At 46.5% G+C, this 19,770-nt stretch overlaps 1 protein-coding gene across 1 annotated transcript in view; it reads right to left on the reverse strand.

The window, feature by feature from the left end:
* The window catches only part of Scfd2 (sec1 family domain containing 2), a 322,071-nt gene that overhangs the window by 16,425 nt on the left and 285,876 nt on the right, over positions 1-19,770 (reverse strand). Inside the window, exons 6-7 of the mRNA XM_021162778.1 lie at positions 14,036-14,181; positions 2,853-2,987 (exon numbers count right to left, since the gene is read on the reverse strand). Coding sequence (XP_021018437.1) covers positions 2,853-2,987; positions 14,036-14,181 — 281 coding nt within the window. The remainder of the gene's footprint in view (positions 1-2,852; positions 2,988-14,035; positions 14,182-19,770) is intronic.

Raw genomic sequence — 19,770 nt, forward strand, 5'->3', positions numbered from 1 at the left:
AAACAAACAAACAAACAAACAAACAGAAAAACACTACTCTGAAAGACATCAGCTTGGAGGAAGACAACTAAGGCACATAGTTATAAAAAACAACTTATAAATACAGCCACAGCGTGTGTACAAAAGATACAGAGCCCGGAGGGAGACACACAGGACCAGAACCACCCTTTTCAGAATTCTTTCTGCTATTGGCTATGTGGCTCACACCATGCTTCCTGCGCTGTGACTGTAGCACTGACTCTCTGTGTATTTCTTGCCATGTCTCCAATCTACTCTCATCTTCTACATCATTGGCAGATTGCCTCTGGGTCACGCCAAGTCAACAGGAAATCATCTCTGAGTGTAGAGAAAGCACTCACCAGGGGCAGAGCAGCATCTGCCTTCTAATACAAGTTAGAATTTGAGAGTGGATCCACTTATGCAGCAGTAGTCAGCTACTGACTACTAAGGAGGGAAGGACTCCTCATGGGAATCCTTTATGTCATCAAGTTCTGCCTCTTTGTTCCTTTCTGGCTCAGTTAACAAGTGAGGCGAGAAAGTAGGGAACAGATTCCAGAGCGCAGGACAGGAAGGGCAGCGAGTGGCCAGAGCCAGGAGTAGTAAGTGCCCCCGAGGATTCAGAGCGATGACTTAATGTGTAGCAGTGATACATCTGCCAATACACGAGTTCACTCTTCCCATGAGACCTGGGTCCAGGTCCCAGAAAAGCAGTCTGAGGGACAGCAGGTCCCCCGAGCCCTGTGTGATCTCACTCACATCAGAGGCTCCATGACCAACTCATGAACTAGCTGCACCTTTTTCATGAGCTGCATCGATTCAGGAAAGGGAAGGTAGCTGAGTTATCCCTAAGAATACCAGCATTAACAAGACAGACCATTTAACCTCCAAGAGCACACGAGGCAGCTATGGGCCAGGGAATGCTGTGGTCAGGCCAGTTGTCTGGAGCGGGGATGACTACAGGGCACACGCCAGAGTTGCCATTTACTGAGTGCTCTTTGGAAAGAATGAGATGGAATCCAAGGCTGTTGGAAATTTGCATTCACTGCTTAGCCATGGGGGGAGCCTCAGTTTCCTCACTGGGTGTGATGGGGATAAGGGTGGGATCTATCTGCTGAGCATGGCCAGGAGCGTGGATGAAGCATGCTGGCTGACTGCTCCCTGGGGACTGTCATCACAACCGTGGGTGGGAAGCCTGGACACTGTTCGCATCAGCTGTGAGTCAATCTGCATCCCACCACCTCCTTCTCTCTCAACAGGCGCTGGGGCAGAATGGAAGTCCTTCTGTCCAGCTTTGCCTTTCACAAAGTGGTGTTTTGAGATGTTATGGCAACTGGAAGAACACAATTCTCCCTCTAACCACTCCTAGGAGCCTTCGCTCTGAGGTCAGCTGGGTGATGAACAGGAGTCCCAACAATGCCCCATTTTCAACACTGACCCAGCAGGGGTCCAAGGTCCATAGGCAAGGCCACAGAGGAGGTGATGGCTGAACACAGGAAGAGAGGGGGTAATACTAACATTTACAGGGGTAACTTTCAAGTATGGCAGCTCTTGATTTGTGGGACAGTAACAGAAAATATACCTGGGGGTCAAGTGATAGAAAATGTACCTAGGGGTCAAGAGAAGACTAACATCGTAAGACAGTCCATGGTTACCACGGGGTGTCCAAGCTTGTAGAAGAAGTACTTAAGTGCAGAGCATTGGAAACCATGGCCATCCCAGAAGTTATGCTGTTTTTTTCCCTCCCCTCCCGTCCCCTCCCCTCCCCTCCAGTCCCTTCCCCTTCCCTCCCCTCCCCTCCCCTCTTCCTTCCATCCTTTGCAAATGGCCACAAGGAAGAGCTATTCAGGACAGAGGGGAAGAGAATGATCCAACAACTCTGGACTTAGACTCAGCACAGGAGCCCTGGACATATTAGGAAGCTGAGTTGCATTGCTTTATTAAGAAAAAGAAAGAAAGAGAAGAGGCAGAGATAGAAAATGAGCAGCCAGGGATTGCATTAGAAGCTGCTGGTATTGGGGAATATCAGAACCAAGGGTCGAGGGCCACTCCAGCCAATTTACTGCTCCGTTTCCAATCTGATGTCTGGCGTCTGTCCTCTCTGGTTTTTGGAATAGGCCAGTTTTCCTGGAATATGCTTTTATTGAACTCCAAAAGGCTGGATCTTTTATGCAGATTTACTCACTATTTCAAAGACTCTTTGAAGTTGGCAAAACATTCTGTTATTTCCGAGAGTTATTACCGCTGAAATATGGGCATAGCCTGGGAGGTCAGTCTGCAATCTTGTTTAGATCCTTTTAAATTTAGAAAGTTTACAGTGGCTTAAAAATAGATCACATTTGTGTACTTTCTCCTGCTTTCATCCCTACTTCAAGGGTTGCTCAGTCATTCTGACCCACTCCAGACGTGAGGCAGAGAAATCCAAGGAGTCTGCTGGACTATAAGAAAAAGCATCTCCGAATAAGTCTTGGGATGATACTAGGAGTACCCAGAGCTGCTCACTCTCTTACAGAGTAAGTTCTAGTGAGCAGTAAGTAGTGTATAGGCTCATGTGGGTCACAAACCATCTTGAGTGTCAACGGTTCCCAGTGGTGCTCTTGAGGGGCCTTGTGAGCTCACTGAGGGTAAATGTGTTGTTAGGGAAGGATCATAAGACTCAGGGCCAAAGAGGCTGTAGGAGGCTGTGAGCTCAGGCTGCACACCACCAGAAAAGATTGTCTTGATTGTATTCCACTGTCTCCCAGCAGGGCTAAGCAAAGGGACCAGCTCCGCAAAGGAACATGTGACACTCAGGATGACCCTTTTACGGGACCTTACCTTCATGAACACAGCATGACCCTGTCATGGGCGCTTACCTTCATGAACATGCTGAATCCAGTTTTCAGGAGATCAGTGAGGCCTGAGGATATATGTTCAATGTCAACAGGATCTGACTTCTCAGGATTAAATATTTCCTCCACAACCTGCTTCAACAGCGGCTTATAGGATGCCTGGAAAGACAGAACACTGTGCTGTGAGGAAATGCACTCGTTTGCTGTGTCTGGAGACAGTTTTATGGACATCTGAGGAAGTTAAGCCATTTTAGTTTGATACTGAGCAATGGCTATGATTTGTATGTGCAAGATTATGGAAAAGATTAGAGTATGGAAAAATAACTTAAAAACAAGCAATCTTGAGACTTAAAAATATTTTTATTAATTTTTTGAGATTTTCATACAATGTGTTTTGATCATATTTACCCTAACTCCCCCCTTAACTTCTTTCACATCTGCCCCTAACTCCTTCCTTCCCTAGCCTTTTTTTAAAGGATGCTTTTTAGTCCTTTAAAAGGATACTTCAGATCTTTTAAACATTGTTCGACACCACATGGATTCCAGCTTGTACTTCTTCATTGCTCTAGTGCAGCCCTGCCTCTCTACTTTCTTCTTCAGCCAAATGTCCCTCACCAGAGCTATGGTCACAGTAGGAACAAATGCTCAATCTAGATTTCAAGTGGCAATTTTATGTAGGAAGGATGGTAGGAAACAAAGTCTTGTCGTTTGATATAAACAAGAAGATGGTCTCTAAACATTCTAAGACTCATCCCCTCCACTAGGAATGTGAGTGTTTATTTGCAGTGACTGTCAACATCCAAGCCCATCCCTCCTTCCCCTACAGAGCTCAGCTCCATGTATGACTATGTCAGAAAAGGAAGCTAAGGTGACAGAAGGAATCTGACCAGGTGGAGGTGGGAACAGGGTCACAGAGCACCATAGGCATCTCTGTCCAATAAGGGTGATGTTAGATTACGACAGCTCTGCTTTGCTGCATGGCGCTGGGCACTTTTCTTTTCTGTGACCTAAATACCCTGCAGACCCATATTTAGGTCTGTCTGGAGGCGGCTGTCTTACTGACCTCTTTCCTGAGTTCTTGCTAGAAAGTTCTCCCTGAGCCTTCTTTTCCCAGACTGGGCCACCTTCCTCCCTGACTCATGGTTGTTTCTGCTGCCCAAACTCATCTGGCAGTGCATGTGGGGTGTTCAGTGCAGAGGCACACATGGCATCTCCCCTCCCACTGTCACACTGTCTGGTCCATATCACTCCAGGGAAGCCAGGTTCTAGCAGGGCACTGCTGAGAGGCAGCTCATCTTGAGCTCTATGTAGCTCTTCCCATGGGTAAACACAAGGTGCTGTAGCCATGGTTACAGATATGTCAGTGTGCTGACCTCATCTCTAGCTTGTTTTTGCTTTTCTTAGAGAAAACCTAAGTTACCTTTCCATATTCTAAGTCCCTTAAAATATTTCAGATATGCAGCAGTGTATAGACTATCAACATCATGTCTCACCACACATCTGGGAGGGCTATGTTTGCTCAGTGGAGGACTCCAGTTTCTTGATTATGTTCATGCATGGAAATCCATTCAGAAAGAGCCATTTGTTATTTGAAGTAAGAAAAGATTAGACACCACTGTCTTAGTCACTGTTCCATTACTGTGAAGAAATACCATGACCATGATAACGCTTATAAAAAGGTATTTAGTTGGGAATTGCTTACAGTCTAAGAGGTTTAGTCCATTATTATCATGGTAGAGAGCATGGTAGCATGCAAGTTGACTTGGTAGCTGAGAGGTCTACATCTGCATCTACAAGCAGCATGATCACACACACACATACACACACACACACACCCCAAAGGCACACCTACTAATCCCTGTCGGTAGGGAGTATTACACTCCTCCTTAATGATCAAGCATTCAGATCTATGAGCCTATGGCGGCCATTCCTATCCAAACCACTCAAGTGCCCATGGCAGGGAGTGTTCTAAGTGAGGAACACTATTCCTCTATAGGGAGGAATGTTGGGAACGTGACAGGGCTAAAAACAGGGTGCAGCCTGGCATGTGAGTGAACAGTGTGAGGTGAGAAACGTGTGTGATGGGCTGGCCATTATAGAAAGTGGCAGGGAGAACATGACAGTGTGTAGCTGGTGAGTATAGAAAAGCAGGCTGTGATATACACACCTATCTCCAGCAGCTACTGAAGGGCGGGCGCCAGGCTAGGGAGAGGAAGGTGAACTTTTGTGCTTGTTGCTTTCTGTTTTTCTAAAGCAAACCATTAATACAAACAGATCTTTTTTTGCTCGCTGAAAGTTAATAAATTATTCATGCATGGAAATGAGACTAGGGGGAAGCGCACGAAAATGCTAACCCTGGGCGCAGGAAGAAACAGGGATTTGTTTTCTTTCCTTTCCACATTTTCCAAATTAATAAATTTGACATAATGATCCAATAAACATCTTAAGTAAATTTAAAAAGGCCTTCACTTTATAGACGAGTAAGTGGTCTGGAGAGCTTGCTCATCCACCATCAGGGATTTCTGGATATTTCCTCTCTAGGATGCTGAATCTTTAAAGCCCTTCCCTCAGGAGAGTCCATTGGCCAACACTCAACTACCTCATCAGCGCTGTCATCTGAAAGGACACTACTTCTTCCTCAGTGAGGGGATTAGATGTGTCTTCTTTTGCTGTGACAAGAAGCAACTCCTGGGAGGAAAGGTTGGCTCTGGTGATCCAGTCCACCGTGCAGGGCAGAGAGGCATGTGGGACTGAGAAGTCAGTGAGAATCAGGGACAGCACCTGGGAGCCCTCGGCTGGCTTCCCCCTCCCCCACACTACTCCACCTGGGACTTTGGGCCACAGGACTGTGCCACCAGCATTCAGGTGGGTCTTCCCGACTACCTAGCTAATCTTCTCTAGAAAAGCCCTCACGGACGCAGCCATAGGTTGCCTCACGAATGCAGAGTGCTTATTAATCCAACCAAGCTGACTGTCGTATTTTATCATTATATAGTAGACTCAGTTTTCAGCCAAGCATGCTATCAACTGATCCTTCTCCTGGTTGCTATACAACTGTGGGCATCTATACTTCCACTACTGGGCAATGAGCCAGAAGCAGAAGGATGAGGTGGGGCTTCCAGAACATGCCTTTTAAAAGGGAAGGCTCCTTCTTTTGATTCCTCTGTTGTGCTGCATAGAACACGGAAGCAATGCCTGGAGCTGCAGCAGCTATCTTGGAAGACAAGGGTATTCCTAAGGCCATAGAGCAGAGACAGGAAAAGCTGTGGTGAGGCCTACAGAGCTGTGACAACCACGGCACAGCTTAGCAAGGACCACTCACAAGGAAAATAACCTTGTATGTTTAAGCCACCAGCTTCCAGATCACTGCTACTTGCAATAGAATGAAATGGTGATAGAAAGCATGAGAGAATACAAGACAGAAAGGCCATTGCTTCCTTTGAAGAGCTAATATGTATTTGTTTGCTTGGTTTATATAAAACTGGCTCATTTAAAGGAACTTCACCCAGAGCAACTGAGAAATACATACAAGCTGCGAGGGAGGGAGGGAAGAGGAGAGGAGAGGAGAGGAGAAGGAGAAGGAGAAGGAGAAGGAGAAGGAGAAGGAGAAGGAGAAGGAGAAGGAGAAGGAGAAGGAGAAGGAGAAGGAGAAGGAGAAGGAGANAGAAGGAGAAGGAGAAGGAGAAGGAGAAGGAGAAGGAGAAGGAGAAGGAGAAGGAGAAGGAGAAGGAGAAGGAGAAAAGGAGAAGGAGAGGAGAAAGAAACTCAGTAAGGTCCTAGCATGGGTGTGGGGATTGGTAGGAGGCTGAGAGGATTTTGGGAGAGGATGATGCTCATGGGTGGATCTGTCTCTCCATCCTTTCCCCTCCCTCTTTTCTCCTTGGTCTCCTTCCTGCTGTGCTATGAGGCTGAGCACTAGCTCTGCTTGCCAGCTGGGCTGGGATCCCTTGGAGCAGAGGCTTGATGGCACCATATTCATTCTTGAGGCTTTGTGACTACTCTGTGTTACAGGGGAAGGTAAATCTCGTTTATTTAGGGCAAGGAGTCGGCAATTATTTAGAGTGTGGAAATAAACCATGATTGAAAGTGCAAGACAGCACACAAATCCAGAAGGATCACGTGTCTTTCCCTACTGTCTGACACACTCTTGGAACATGAATCTCATGTGCTTTTTGGCTGCAACCATTCTACTTTCATATGATAATGCTTTGGACTCAGCGTGTCATTTGAGAGATGTGACTTGTGGCTGAGGTAACGATGTGTCTTTTTATCCTCCTGGATGTAGTAGTGTGAGGCTGGCCTGTGACTCTGTCAGCTTAGTCTGTGTGGCTCTGCTACAGGGGTGATGGAAGGGGATGGTACGGCAGGAGGAACCAGCAGGGACTTGCTCTACCTTGGGGCTCTGCTACTTTCTCCCATTTTAGGCTGACTTCCAGACGTTTGTTGTGAGATCCAACATATTATCTTTCCAGTATAAGCCACTTAGAATGCTCTTCTTTTTTCTATTTTTATTTATAACCAAACCTAGTAAACAATAGAAGCATCGATTATTTAAAAAATATTAGTTCATAAGCATTGCTATATAAATAACAGATAGGAGAACTCCCAAATTGCTTATCTAAAGCACAAAAGAACTAAGGCCTGTTCTGCGCTGACTGTTTCGGGTAGAAAGCAGCACTTGGACCTCCCCTCCCTGGAAAGCTTATCACAAGTCTCCCAGCGTGGGCTCTGCTGATGAGAACCTGCTGAGTTCAGGCCCCTGGAGTGAGCAGCTTTGGCTGTCATAGAACTTTGTACTTTGTGAGGCAGCATGTGCTTCTCAGGCAAGGGGCAGCAGAAGGTGACAGGTGGGGCTTCTCTGGAGTGCCACCATGTCTTTCTTTGGGTCACACAGAGTTACAGAGTAGAGCACTGTGCAGGCTGCTTCAGTATTAAGCAGGTCTCCACTTCTGTCATTTATGCTTTGTTCCCAGGATAGGGTGTTTGGCAATCTCCTCACTCTGAGACCTCACAGTGAGAGTCTGGTATCCCAGGGCGTTGCAGCCCTGTACTGGAGACAGTACTGCAGCCTCATCTGAGGACAGGTCAAAGAAAAGGGGGCAGGATGTGCAGAAAGACGTTACTGCCACACATGAGAATGTATGGCTTTCACCCACAATTTACAGACCAGGGTTGGTCACGGTTCCAGTTACCTGCAGCGGAATCTAGACCAGGTGCTCTCGCGTGATCTCAGCAGGTAAAGGCAATAGGAGGGTGGGTTCAGGAACCCGCAGCCCTGTCAGCCATGGACACACGAGGACTGAGATGAAGTAGTAACTCCACTCTTTCTTCACGCCTGTGTGGGCAGAGGTTACTAAACCCTGTGTGCCCTCTGCATAGGAATTGGACTTTTGCTTAACTTTCCAGCTCTGTTTCCCTGGCAACCTGATAAAGAAAGAATGCCAAACTAGGAGACAGGCAAGACTACTAATGGCAGAAATGACCCCTGCAAGGTGCACTGCTCTACACTGGGAGAACTACAAATATTTGATAGACAGCTAGAGCTTTGGGCTTCTCCAAGTCTGACAATTCCTGAATAATAATTGGGAGTGTCCCTTTGAGGAGTGCTGGGGCTGTGGAGTTATGACTGAGAAAATAGCCCCTTACAGGTTGTGAGGTTTCCAAGCCAAGGGAAATCTCAGCACCAAGCCAAACAGCTCCCAGATCACTGTGTGGACGGCACCATGCCTCACAGTGCTCTAAGGACTGTCCCAGGGAAGGGAGGTGACTGCTGCTCCACTGACTGTCTTCTGGTTCTGAGCAGGCTGCCACCACACGACCAGCCTTGATGCTAGGCACAGCACTGATGTTATGACTAGGGCCCTATGAAGATGCCGTCATTTATAAAGATACCAGATGGAAAAAAGTACATTGAGGTCAGAATAATGTCTGGTATATGAGGTATATATATACCTATATATATCTGCCTTTATACCAATTGGGGAGTAAAAACTAAAAATAATAAAAAATTAAAAAATGAGTATCAATAATAAAATATAAATAGATAAAATACATAAAATATAAATATAATAAAATTGAGTATAAAAACTTGGAATCAGTTTTCCCCAATGGATCTCCCCTCTCCCAGCAAGCATCAATTGTAAATAGCTTCTTGGTTAGGGATGGGACTTTGTGTTCACTGCAGTATGTTTTCAAGGACAAATTAGGCTTAAAAATACCATACTCAAAGAAAGTATAAAAAACAAAATACTTGTATGTATCCCTTATAAGTTCAGTGTAGAGATAAGGTGTGATTGTGTCTGCAAGCCTGAGCAGAACTCCTGAGGAAGGGACCAGGTGCACAGTGATTTCTGATATTAGTTAGGTATCTGTTGCCAAGGAGACCTGATCTGGTGCCCAGTCCCTTCCCATTTAGGGGGACTTCGCCCTGCTGGCCAGTGTGTGGAGCAGAAGCCCTGGGTCCTGCTTCTTTCTACACAGGGTTCATGCACCAACATCTTAGGAAAATGGCTCACAGAGGGTGTTCAGCTTGCTTCAATCCAACATTGCCTAGGGAAACATCCGTTTGAAACAATGGTGGCTTTATGTGGTGATTCTACGCCTCCTTTATTTTGCTTTTTGTAATACTATGATTTTTTCCCCTCCTTTTATCTCCTTAAAGGAAAATGTTTGAAGTGTTTCAATTTATCTCTTAATCTGTCTATCCATCCATCATTCCCTTCATCCAGAAGCAAACTGTTTCTTAAAACATTGAATAAAATTTTTTCAACATCAATATGAAGAAATGGCTTACTAAAGAATTTCCTGGAAAGCACACCACAGTTAGAAGTCTCTTTGGGACAATATCAAGTTCTTTGGGCCTTAGTTTAGTTCTGTCCTGTGCTATTTTTTTCTCCCCAAAAGGTAGTTGAGCAGATCTGGAGTTGGGTTGTTATTTATACAATTAGGAGGGAGAACGGAGGTTGACTAAGAATGTGGAGCTGTTGGCCAGAGCTAGGGAGTGCTGACAAAGGAGATGGGGCTCAGAGACTGCTCAGAGAGCCTTGTTTCCCCAGGCTGAGATGAACTGAGCCTCCTTGGGCACAGAGGTTCCAGATACTCTTGTTCAGCCACCAGGGGCATGGAGGAAGGCCCACATCTGGGCTTCATCGACTCCATCGACTGTCTTAGAGACTCATGCAATGACCACTGTCATCATTCTGGAGGGCAGAGGACACTTGACAGGAAAGGCCTGTGAGCTCCTTGCCCCTGAGACACTGCAAATGTTCTCCTGATGCTGCAGCTGAGGTAGGAGGCACATCAAGCACAGTGCCATGGTAGGAGGAACCTAGGAAAGGTACAGTGAGAAATGGGAGGGTTTGACGACCTGGGGTCCAGGCACCTGGAAGGCCTGGTGGTCTACAGCGACAACCCTGAACCCTAAGTCTCCACACAAGCAAATGCTAGCACTGAACTTCCTCAAGGCTCATGGTCCTGTCCTCAGGAGGCTGATGTCAGAGGTCTATGACTACAGAGCCAGTGTGTTCTTTAGGTAGAGTAGATAGTCTTTAGCCAGATAGATAGTGTCATAGGCCCATGCTACTTTTAGGAGCCCATGAAAAAGGCCTTAGTGTTATTTGGTAACAGCAGGAAAAAAGAGCTTACAGCTCAGAGTAATGTTTTGACCTCAAAATGTCGCTTTTCTGGGTGGCTCTTTACTTTTCTTGATGTTGTTACCACAAGTCCCCACACAGTAAGTCTGAGGCTATCACAAGAAGTGGACTGGTATTAATTCTACATATTCTTAGGGCATCTTTGTGAGACAGTGTCCTTCTTACAGAGGATGAATTGGCCACAGAGAGGTGAAGTGACTTGCCCAACAACATACAGCAAGAGGCTGTGATCCCAGGTTCTAATATCTACCAAGCTGCCTGTCTGTGTACTCAGAATGGGAAAGTGCAAGGAATACCATGAGCAGGAGAGGCTGCTTCTGGTCACATGCTATATTCTTCCAGTCAGGAGCCTCCCTGTCCCTTAGCAGTAGCCTCCTTGTCCCCATTTCCTATACTGTCCTGATGAGATAAGTCCTGGCTCCTGGGGACTTCTGGATGTCCAGTCCAGATCTTATTCCTCTGCTTCTTCCAGAGCTTTGATCACTTCTTTAACAACTCATGTTCACTTCTCATGAGCCACTGCTGAGCTAAGAGAAGTGGATAAAGGTAAAGAAAGAGGTGTTTCCAATGCCAGCTGGGAAATGAGTGACTCAAAGAGCATGCGTGTCTGAGCAGGGGAGAAGGCATGAGGAAGGAGATGGGTGCTGCAGGACCTCTAGACCCAGGGCAGAGAGGCTGGAGAACAGTGCAGGGCAGATGGGATCAGGAACCCAGAGCAAGACCAGGGTTCATCCTGTCCAAGGTGCACTGGGACATCTCAATTAGATGCTGTGTTGTGACAACACATGCCTGGTGTAAAGCACATGTTTTTTCTTGAAGCTATGGGACCAAACACCAAATTGTTAGAAGTGACAGGCAAAAATCTGCCAAGTGTGCTCCACAGTTTCCTGCTGCTGTGCAGCCCACCTGAGGGAATCCCGCCTATGGGGGAAGACCGCAGTTTGGCACATGGCTTCTGAGGGCAGTGGCTCTTCTCTAGCTTGTGGTGAAGTGGATCATTATGGCAGGTGTGTGTGGTAGAAGAGACACTGAGTTTCTGGTGTCTAGAAAGTAGGGATGGGGTGGGGCACATTGTCAGTGAACTACTTCCTTCAGTGAGGCCTCACCTCCTAAAAGTCTCTCAGTGGCACCATCAGCAGGGGAAACCCTGCCAAGTCCTATCTTCAGAGCCAGCATGGCTTGCCTCAGACGCGAGTCTACCCCCGACTCTCCCACTTACGCTCTCTCTGTGTTCAGATACTGCCTCTGACCTATAGTAGAGTTCCACCGAAGATGTACCCACAAATGTTTAATGGGTACCTCCTATGCATAACCTGCACCCGTGGACACCAAGGGTGTGACAGCAGACAAAACACATCAGAATCCCTTGCCTCCCCTGGACTCACAGCTGTTAACTTCACAACTCTTTAAATTAACAATAGCTTGGAAAACCAAAAGCCAGCAAAAATGACCCACAGTCCCGTCTACAGGACTCCCGGCAAACATTGGAGGATCTGGTCTCAGAGGTGTGAAGTGACTTGCCCAAGTGTCTCACAGTAGGAAGCCCAGCATCCTTTCTCATTCTTTAGCCTCGTCCCACCTCCCACAAATCTGTTTATTACATTTCTCCTAAAACTTTTAAACATAAACTTCTATGTGCTTTTTACTTTAAATTCTGCTATATCTTTTAGGATTAGAAATTAGAATAGCCTCCACCATGCTTTGTCTCCCCAAAGCTGGGACTCCCCATCACGCGGGGCCTGAGACATGGGTTCAAAGGCAGCTAGCTGTGCACAGCAAGCCTGCCTGTTTCATTCCCTTTTCTTTCTGCTGCTGTGGTGTGCTTCTCCACGCTTACATCATTCCTAACTTCATTTTCAGTGTGCACGCCACGTCCCAGTCCTCTCCATTTGTCAGTTGTCAGCACTGGGGAGGCAACATGGAAAACTTCATTTCCCAAAAGTCAGGACAGTAGGACAGACCTGAGGCCTGGAGGAATGACAGTACTGCGGTGGGGAGACAGGGGCCGGGTAGCTCATTAGTGTGCTTATCACACCCATGACTGATAGCTATTGTGTGTTTATGTGAAGCTGGCCAGATCAGTGCCCTGTGGTGGTCATAAGATGGAAAAGACCTCATTAATTTTGTGGTTTATTTTCTCTGCCAGCTAGTGTAGCCATTTGCCTTTGACAGTCTCTGGTTTAAATGTATCATCGTGTATCAGCAGCCTCGGCGTGACTTTGTAACTAGTCTACAACACATACTTAGAATTGTTGCTTTTTTTTTTTTAATGATAAACTTACACATCTGGTTATCTAATTGACTATATTCTGCAGTGGCGCTGGTCTCAGATTTAAAAAATAAAGGATGAGAAATGCTGCTTGCACACCGAGTGCCAAACTCTATGGCAAACTCTATGTCTTTGTGGGTGATTTGGGATGATTATCAGCACCACTGATCAATACTTCTAGAACCTCTCTGGGAACCAAGGGACATAGAGGCATTTGTGTAGGTTGCCACCTGCCCATGGCTCCTATGTATACATGGCAGATAACTTCCTTTTGGAACTCAGGCTGATGCTTCTCTGGCTTCCTTGCTGTGGGAAGTGAAGGGGAGAGTAAGGCCAGGCGTGCTCCTCAGGTGTACATAGAAGGAAGAACCGGGGTTCTGCTGGGTTATCATGGGAACATTAGCTTATCTATACACGCACTAAGCAGTCATCACCCTGCGATGAGCCCCTCATTCTGTCCCAGCTTCCTACTATGGCACACTAAACTCACCAAGAAGCCTCTGTAGATGAGCAGATTTTACCAGAGACATCGTGGAGAGGGAGAGAAGAGTCCCATAGCCATGCTCAGTGATCTTTCCCATCAGAAACACTTGTTCTTCCATGCAAGCTCGGGTTTGCCACCAGGATCCTTCGTTCTGACTGTACATTGACCACGAGAAACTCCTAGGTTCCACAGCACCCCGTGTCTTGTCCCTTGTACTTCCCTTGGGAATTCCTGCATGGTCTCCCACTCAGGGTTTCACAGAGCCCCCTCCTTTAATCTTGGGTTGTCCTATCTTTCTTCCTAAGGTCAGTCAAAGCATTCTCTGTAGGTTCTCCCATTGTCCTTAGAAAGCTATAGGGGAAATTTACTAATGGTTGTTTCCCTTGTCACATACTTCCTTTCCACAGTCTGACAAATACTTGCTTTATCATTGCTTATCATGTTGATGACCTGCTAGAGGAACAAAGCTGGGGCTACGTTCCCCCACTCTCACTGGGAGTGAATGGCAGCTGGACCCTAAGGAAGCACCTTGCCTTGGGCTACAGTCTACAGCTGAGACAGACCCATGGCTATAAACGTGTGATTTCCAATCCACTTTTCACCAGCTCCTTTGTCTGAGGCCCAGATGAACTGAGACACTTCCAGACTTAGTGGAGCCCAAGTGCTCCATGAAGAGGGAACTTGGGAGCCCATCCAGAATGAACTTCTTATTCACAGGGCCTGAGGGGAACTGCCTTGTGGCTGTGGCCTCAGAATCCCAAAACACAGCAGACAGACAGGTTCTGAAGTCACGCACACTCACCTGATGGGTATTATTTCCAGGAACATATACAGACTTAAACTGTCTCATGAGATTCCTAGCTCCAGCGATATCCCGGAGAGCCATGAAGACATCATTCACAGCAATTTGGGATTTTGACAACGTCAGGTCAACTGCAGAGTCACAGCCTGCAACAGTCCAGAGATATTTTCATAAGTGAGCAAGTCCATAAGCTAAGTTTTCTTCTTGACAGCATGAGTTCAATGTAACAGTCTGGAGTTCCTTTAGCCCTGTTTTCCCTGGCTGTTCACTAACTGGGCTGTTTCCATCACCCATGAGTGATGGGACACAAGGAGTATGAATGCTTTGAGAGGAGTGGGACCCAGAATTGCCTGACACCACAGCCCCTGGCTCCAGTCACTAGCCTGCAGAGGCTTCACGGGGAAGCAGGCTTCCTGCGGGCTTTGACCCTCTAACACAGTCTTGGGAAACCAAGAGGAACACAAAGGAGCATGGCTATGAGTGCTGGGATGGAGCCTTTGTCTGGAATTCACTGACAGTTTCCAGAAGGTCTGATGGCAAGATGGAGGGAGATGGCAGCACCACCCCAGCTGGGATGGGCAGGTTCAAAGTGGTTGGCCGTGCTAAACAAGGTGCCAGGACCATAATAATGACAATAGTAGTAACGATGATGATGATAGCAATAATAACCATGATGATAATAATAAAAGTATCAATCACTCTCACTGACTGACTACTCTTCTGTTAGGCATTCATTCCGAAGAGAAATGATCAAGGATTAGACAGAGGTTCATAAAATACAGACATCCTGAGGCATTCATCCTCAATTCTTAGCTACACCTCACAGGCCAACTCATCACCTGTCATGTGACCCCTCTGAGGTCATAGGTGCAGGCTTGCCTGCAGAGCATGAGGACAGTGACATGCAGGCTTAGGTATTCCTGTGAGTAGGCACTGCTATGGCCTCACCATGGCGACACAGTCATTCGGGCCTCACCTGCAGGCTATAGCACACCACCACCATTTCATTTCTGTGTTAGCACATGGCTATAGTGCATTTGACTGTATGGATATACTACAGTTCATGTGTCTGCTCAGGTGCCCAGATTATCAAAGGCAGTTTCCCAGTTGGCAGGCATCTGGGCTGTTCCTGTCTCTCAGTTATCATGATGATGCTGGTAGTCTTGCAGCGACATGTTTTCATGTGGACGTGCACTTTCATTCCTCTGAAGAATGCCAGGTCCACACTGCTTTCCTGAGGACTTTACATCCCCACCAACACCCGAGGGTTTCAGTTCCTCCACATCTTTGTTGACATTTACTAATATTGATTTTCTTAACCTTAGCTGTGCTAATGCCTATGAAATAAGGGGATACTTGTCAAGGCTGACAATCAAGGAAATCATCTTAGGGCGGGAGAGGGAGAGTCAAACAAGTCTAGACCAGACGGGGATATATCCAGCATACACAAAAGTATTCAAAGGACCCCTGCCACATCCACAGACAGGTGGTATGTGAATGGATGAGCCCATACTCTTAATTAGTATGTGACACTGTATGTAATAACTCTTAGGGGTGGGCAGAATTACCTAATACATGTTTCCTGGTTTCCACACAAGTATTTGACAGGTTGCCATTAAAATGAAACAAAAAGTAACAAAACACTGAACCTGTGTCATGACGGTCTGAATGAGAAATGCCCCCCACAGGCTCAGGGATTAGAACAACTGGCCCTCTATTAGTGGCACTGCTTGGGGGAGATACAGAACTTTCAGGATATAGAGCCTTGCTGGAGAAAGTGCGTCACTGGGAATAGGAGCTATTTTGATGAAAATGTGACCAGCTAGCTTCCCTGAATTCCAGACATGGTGCCTGTTCTCCCTGCCATTGCAGACTCTATCCCTTTGTAGCCATAAGCCAAACAAACTCTTGCTTCCTAAGTTGCTTTGGCCACGGATTTCATCAGAGCAGCAGGAGAGTAATGAATAATACACAAGGCCACGCCAGTTTTGTTACAATAAAATACTAGGACAGGGCACCTTATAAAGACAAGGAGTTTTCCTTGTACTCTTAGCGGCTTAGAACCAAGATCCGCTGAGCCTCCTGTGAGGAGCCTATCTTGGCACTGCTGCACTATGGCACTGGATGAGGCAATGTGTGAGGGGGAGATCACAGGCCAAGGTGAGAAGCCAGGGGAAGGGGAGGGCAGTCTTACTCTTTTCACAACTCACTCTTTTAAAAATTCTTTGTTGCAGAGCCACAACTACTCCCTTCTGGGGTGGGGGTGGGGGATTTAGTGACCTGCTCGTATGGTTCTACCTCCCTGTCATATCAGCACCCTAGGGATTCATCTTACAGCACAGGAACCTTTGAGGGCAATCCACACCTAACCGGTGTAGAGGTCAAGACCGGTGTGAGAAAACCTTCGTGTTCAGGAGACTTTGTGTGCATGGAGGACTCCAATGTGGTTGGGGTGAAGGTGAGAGATAGTAGGAAGCTGATGGAGAGAAACCAGAGTCCACACAAACTCCTTGGAAGAGTTCCATTCCAAATGTTGTGGAAAGGGGAATATGTGTAGTTTTCTGAGACACATGCGTATAACTTCTCCCTGAATCCTGAAAAGGTTCAAAGCTAGGAAACACTGGGATGCAGAGAGCCAGAGTGGGATAGCCTCACGCCCTGCCTGCCATTGGCACTGCAGCTCCAACCAAGACAACACAGCTTGTGTGTCTCAGCAATGGAAAGATATGCCTTTTTCAATCATTAGTGAGGGTTCTTTATGTAAAATCATGCCAGGAATTATCTATCTATCTATCTATCTATCTATCTATCTATCTATCTATCTATCATCTATCTAATCTATCACTTAAAATTATTCATTACCTTGTTAAGAAATGGCATAAAAACAAGGAGAAGCATCCTTAGTGTAGCCCTAGCTGTCCTGGAACTCACTCTGTACACCTGGCTAGCCCTTCAACTCAGAGATATACCTGCCTCTGCCTCCTGAATGCTGGGATTAAAGGCATGTGCCACCACTGCCCAGGGATGAAAGGTGTTTTAATTCTTCTAAAAGACTAGCTAGTAGACTAATATTTTATTTTTAAAAACTCATGTTCAATAGAATAAAAAAAGACATTTAGTTTTTCACATGGCCCATTTTAGTTTGGGGGAAGAATACAGAGAAAGCCATTTCTCTATTAGGTGGAGTTTAGTATGAAGTTATCTAGATTGAAGATTATTTACTATAAAGTCTAGACTATTTGAGGAACTTGTGCATTAGACATCAAAGTTGAGAAATAAGGCTGTGAAATCACAAGGGCTGAGGTCAACTGCAGAGCAGGCTGTTTAATGAAAGTGTGTATGGGCTACTGCTAAACCCAATGCACCCAACTGAACAGCAGAAACTGCTGGACCGGAGACAAAGTCAATTATATCTACTGTTCAGACCACTCGCCCAGGGTAGCTTCTGCTGAACTGCTAACCTCTCCAGCTTCCCTGTATCCAGGGATTCATGTGCTCTGCAGACAGTCTTCAGACACTTTTCATAATTTCCTAAATTTTTACGAGTCTTACATTTATTTATCCAATACATGTAGTAAAAGTTGCACATGTCTTTCCAAATAAGGTAAAACAAGAAAACAAGGAGAAAAAAGCCTTTTATCTTATAATATATTATTATTATCGTCACCATCATCACTGCCTAGGTTAAGAGCAATCTCTATGCTCTCTGATGCTCACTCTCGTTGGTAACCACACTAAGCCGTTCATGCACATGAGCATGTTTAAGCTCCACAGAAAGCCAATGTGGTAGCCAGGTGGACATTATTACCATTCTCACTTTGAGGATGGAGCAAGTGAGCCACTGAAAAGTAACACAGGGTCACCCCTGCAACCAGTGACGAGGACAGGAGCCAAGCTCGTGCCACACTGCTCTAAAGGTGGCTTACCAGACACTGCATGCTTCCATTCATGTTAAGACCCTGTGACTGAGTGAAAAATTAAAGCTACAATTAGCTCATCCTTAGACTACAGAAATTCTTTCACAATGGAGTGTAAGTGCCTTTCTCAGTGCGGAGATCCAGGGCTGGCCCAGGAGTAATATTGGATAGTTTGCAGCTAGACCCAGGTCCTTCCTTTTAGGCCACACAGGGTGTGAGTCTTTCCCAGGCCTGCTGCACAGCCTTCTTTGAATCTGTGCTCTGTCGGGTGCCATATTCAGTTACTTCTTACACTCCCTGGACAGTCTGATCCATTAGGCCAGCTCACTTGATAACAGCGTGTACAATTCCAGGCAACTCTCATGTCAACCCCTTAGTTAAACAGATAATAAAATAGGCTGATGCCAACCTGTAGCTGAGCATGGTCTGTACCCTTAGGGGGCCCACCTCTTGATAACGGAGGCTCCCAAACCCCGAGGGCACCACTGTGTTCTTCTAAGATGGGGGATGACTCACGTCTCCGCAATGTCTTTCTGCGGAGGTCTGCGGTCCCTTGGGCAGGGTCTCGTTACTCCTTAGAGTAGCTGCACAAAGCTCCTGTGTTGGTGCCCCTCCTGCAGCTCTCCTCCCACCCTTCTCACTTACTCAAGCCTCTTCCCTTCAGCGAGGGGAGAACAGTGGTTTCCATAGCCGCAAACCCTGCAATGATGGCCTATTCCAGCCATAACACTGTTCAAATGGAGGGAGGCTTGGATGGCTTAGTATTCTCCTGGGATGGCTGAAATCCTGCACCACTCCTTGTATGGCATGGCCGAATTCTCTCTAGTTTTCCCAGGGATTGGGCTTCGAGCTCCCTGGTTCTTGAAACACCTTTTCACAAGCCACTGGCTTTCACATGTTTGCCCTTAATCTTCAGGTAGTCAAGGAGTTGAAGCACCCCAGCCTGGAGCTTGGGCCATCTTGGCTGCTGCTAAAGTGGTCCTTATGTAAGGTCTTCAACATACACTCACACACCTGTGTGCACACCCTCTTAGGATGAGCAAACATAAGGCGTTGTGCAGTTGGGCATGCTGACGAGAAGAGGCATGGGTAGAACTGGATCCGAATCTGTCCCCTAGTTACTGTTATTATTCTCCTTAGAGGTCTAGAATTTCGTCAGACCCTTGAAATCTATCTGGGAAATATGAGAGTCAAAAATAGACATTTAGCCTGGCCAAAAGGCTTTCAGGTCTAAGCGGTTCTCCTCATCTTTGTACTGCCCTGGAGGTTTGAACACCCGGCCCACTTTCTTGTTTGCATCTCAGCCACTGACACTCAGCGGGCTCTAAACAGCAGGGGCTGCCTCTGGGAGGCAGTCAGAGGAAAGGTCATCTCAGGTCTGACAGGGCCAAAGAGGTCAGAGCACTGAGAGGTCATGAGCTCCCTCATCCATCCAGCAGGCTGACACTCCCTTTTCTCTCCTTTGAAATGATTGCTTTTTAAAGTGCACTCTTTTCTTGGGGCTCTCTCACTATAATTCTTGGTAAATAAAAACCAAGTTGACAAAATGAAAACCAAATAAGCTTTGAAAGTGGCATGGCATCTGAAATCTTCTAGAAGTCTGAACTGTAGAAAACACAGCCCAGGAGGGAGATCCTAGGAAAGAGGCGAGGCAAAAGACAGCATGAACCCCATCCTGAGCATGCTTAGAACGGCCAGGAGAATGGGAGATTGCTCAAAATGGGAATCAGGAGGACCAATTTCTCTCTCACACACATATCAGTAGTCACACACATATCCACATCCATGCGCCCAAATACAGATACTCAATATTTATAT

The sequence above is a fragment of the Mus caroli genome, chromosome 5 (genome assembly GCF_900094665.2).
Source record: "Mus caroli chromosome 5, CAROLI_EIJ_v1.1, whole genome shotgun sequence".
Classification (NCBI taxonomy): domain Eukaryota; kingdom Metazoa; phylum Chordata; class Mammalia; order Rodentia; family Muridae; genus Mus; species Mus caroli.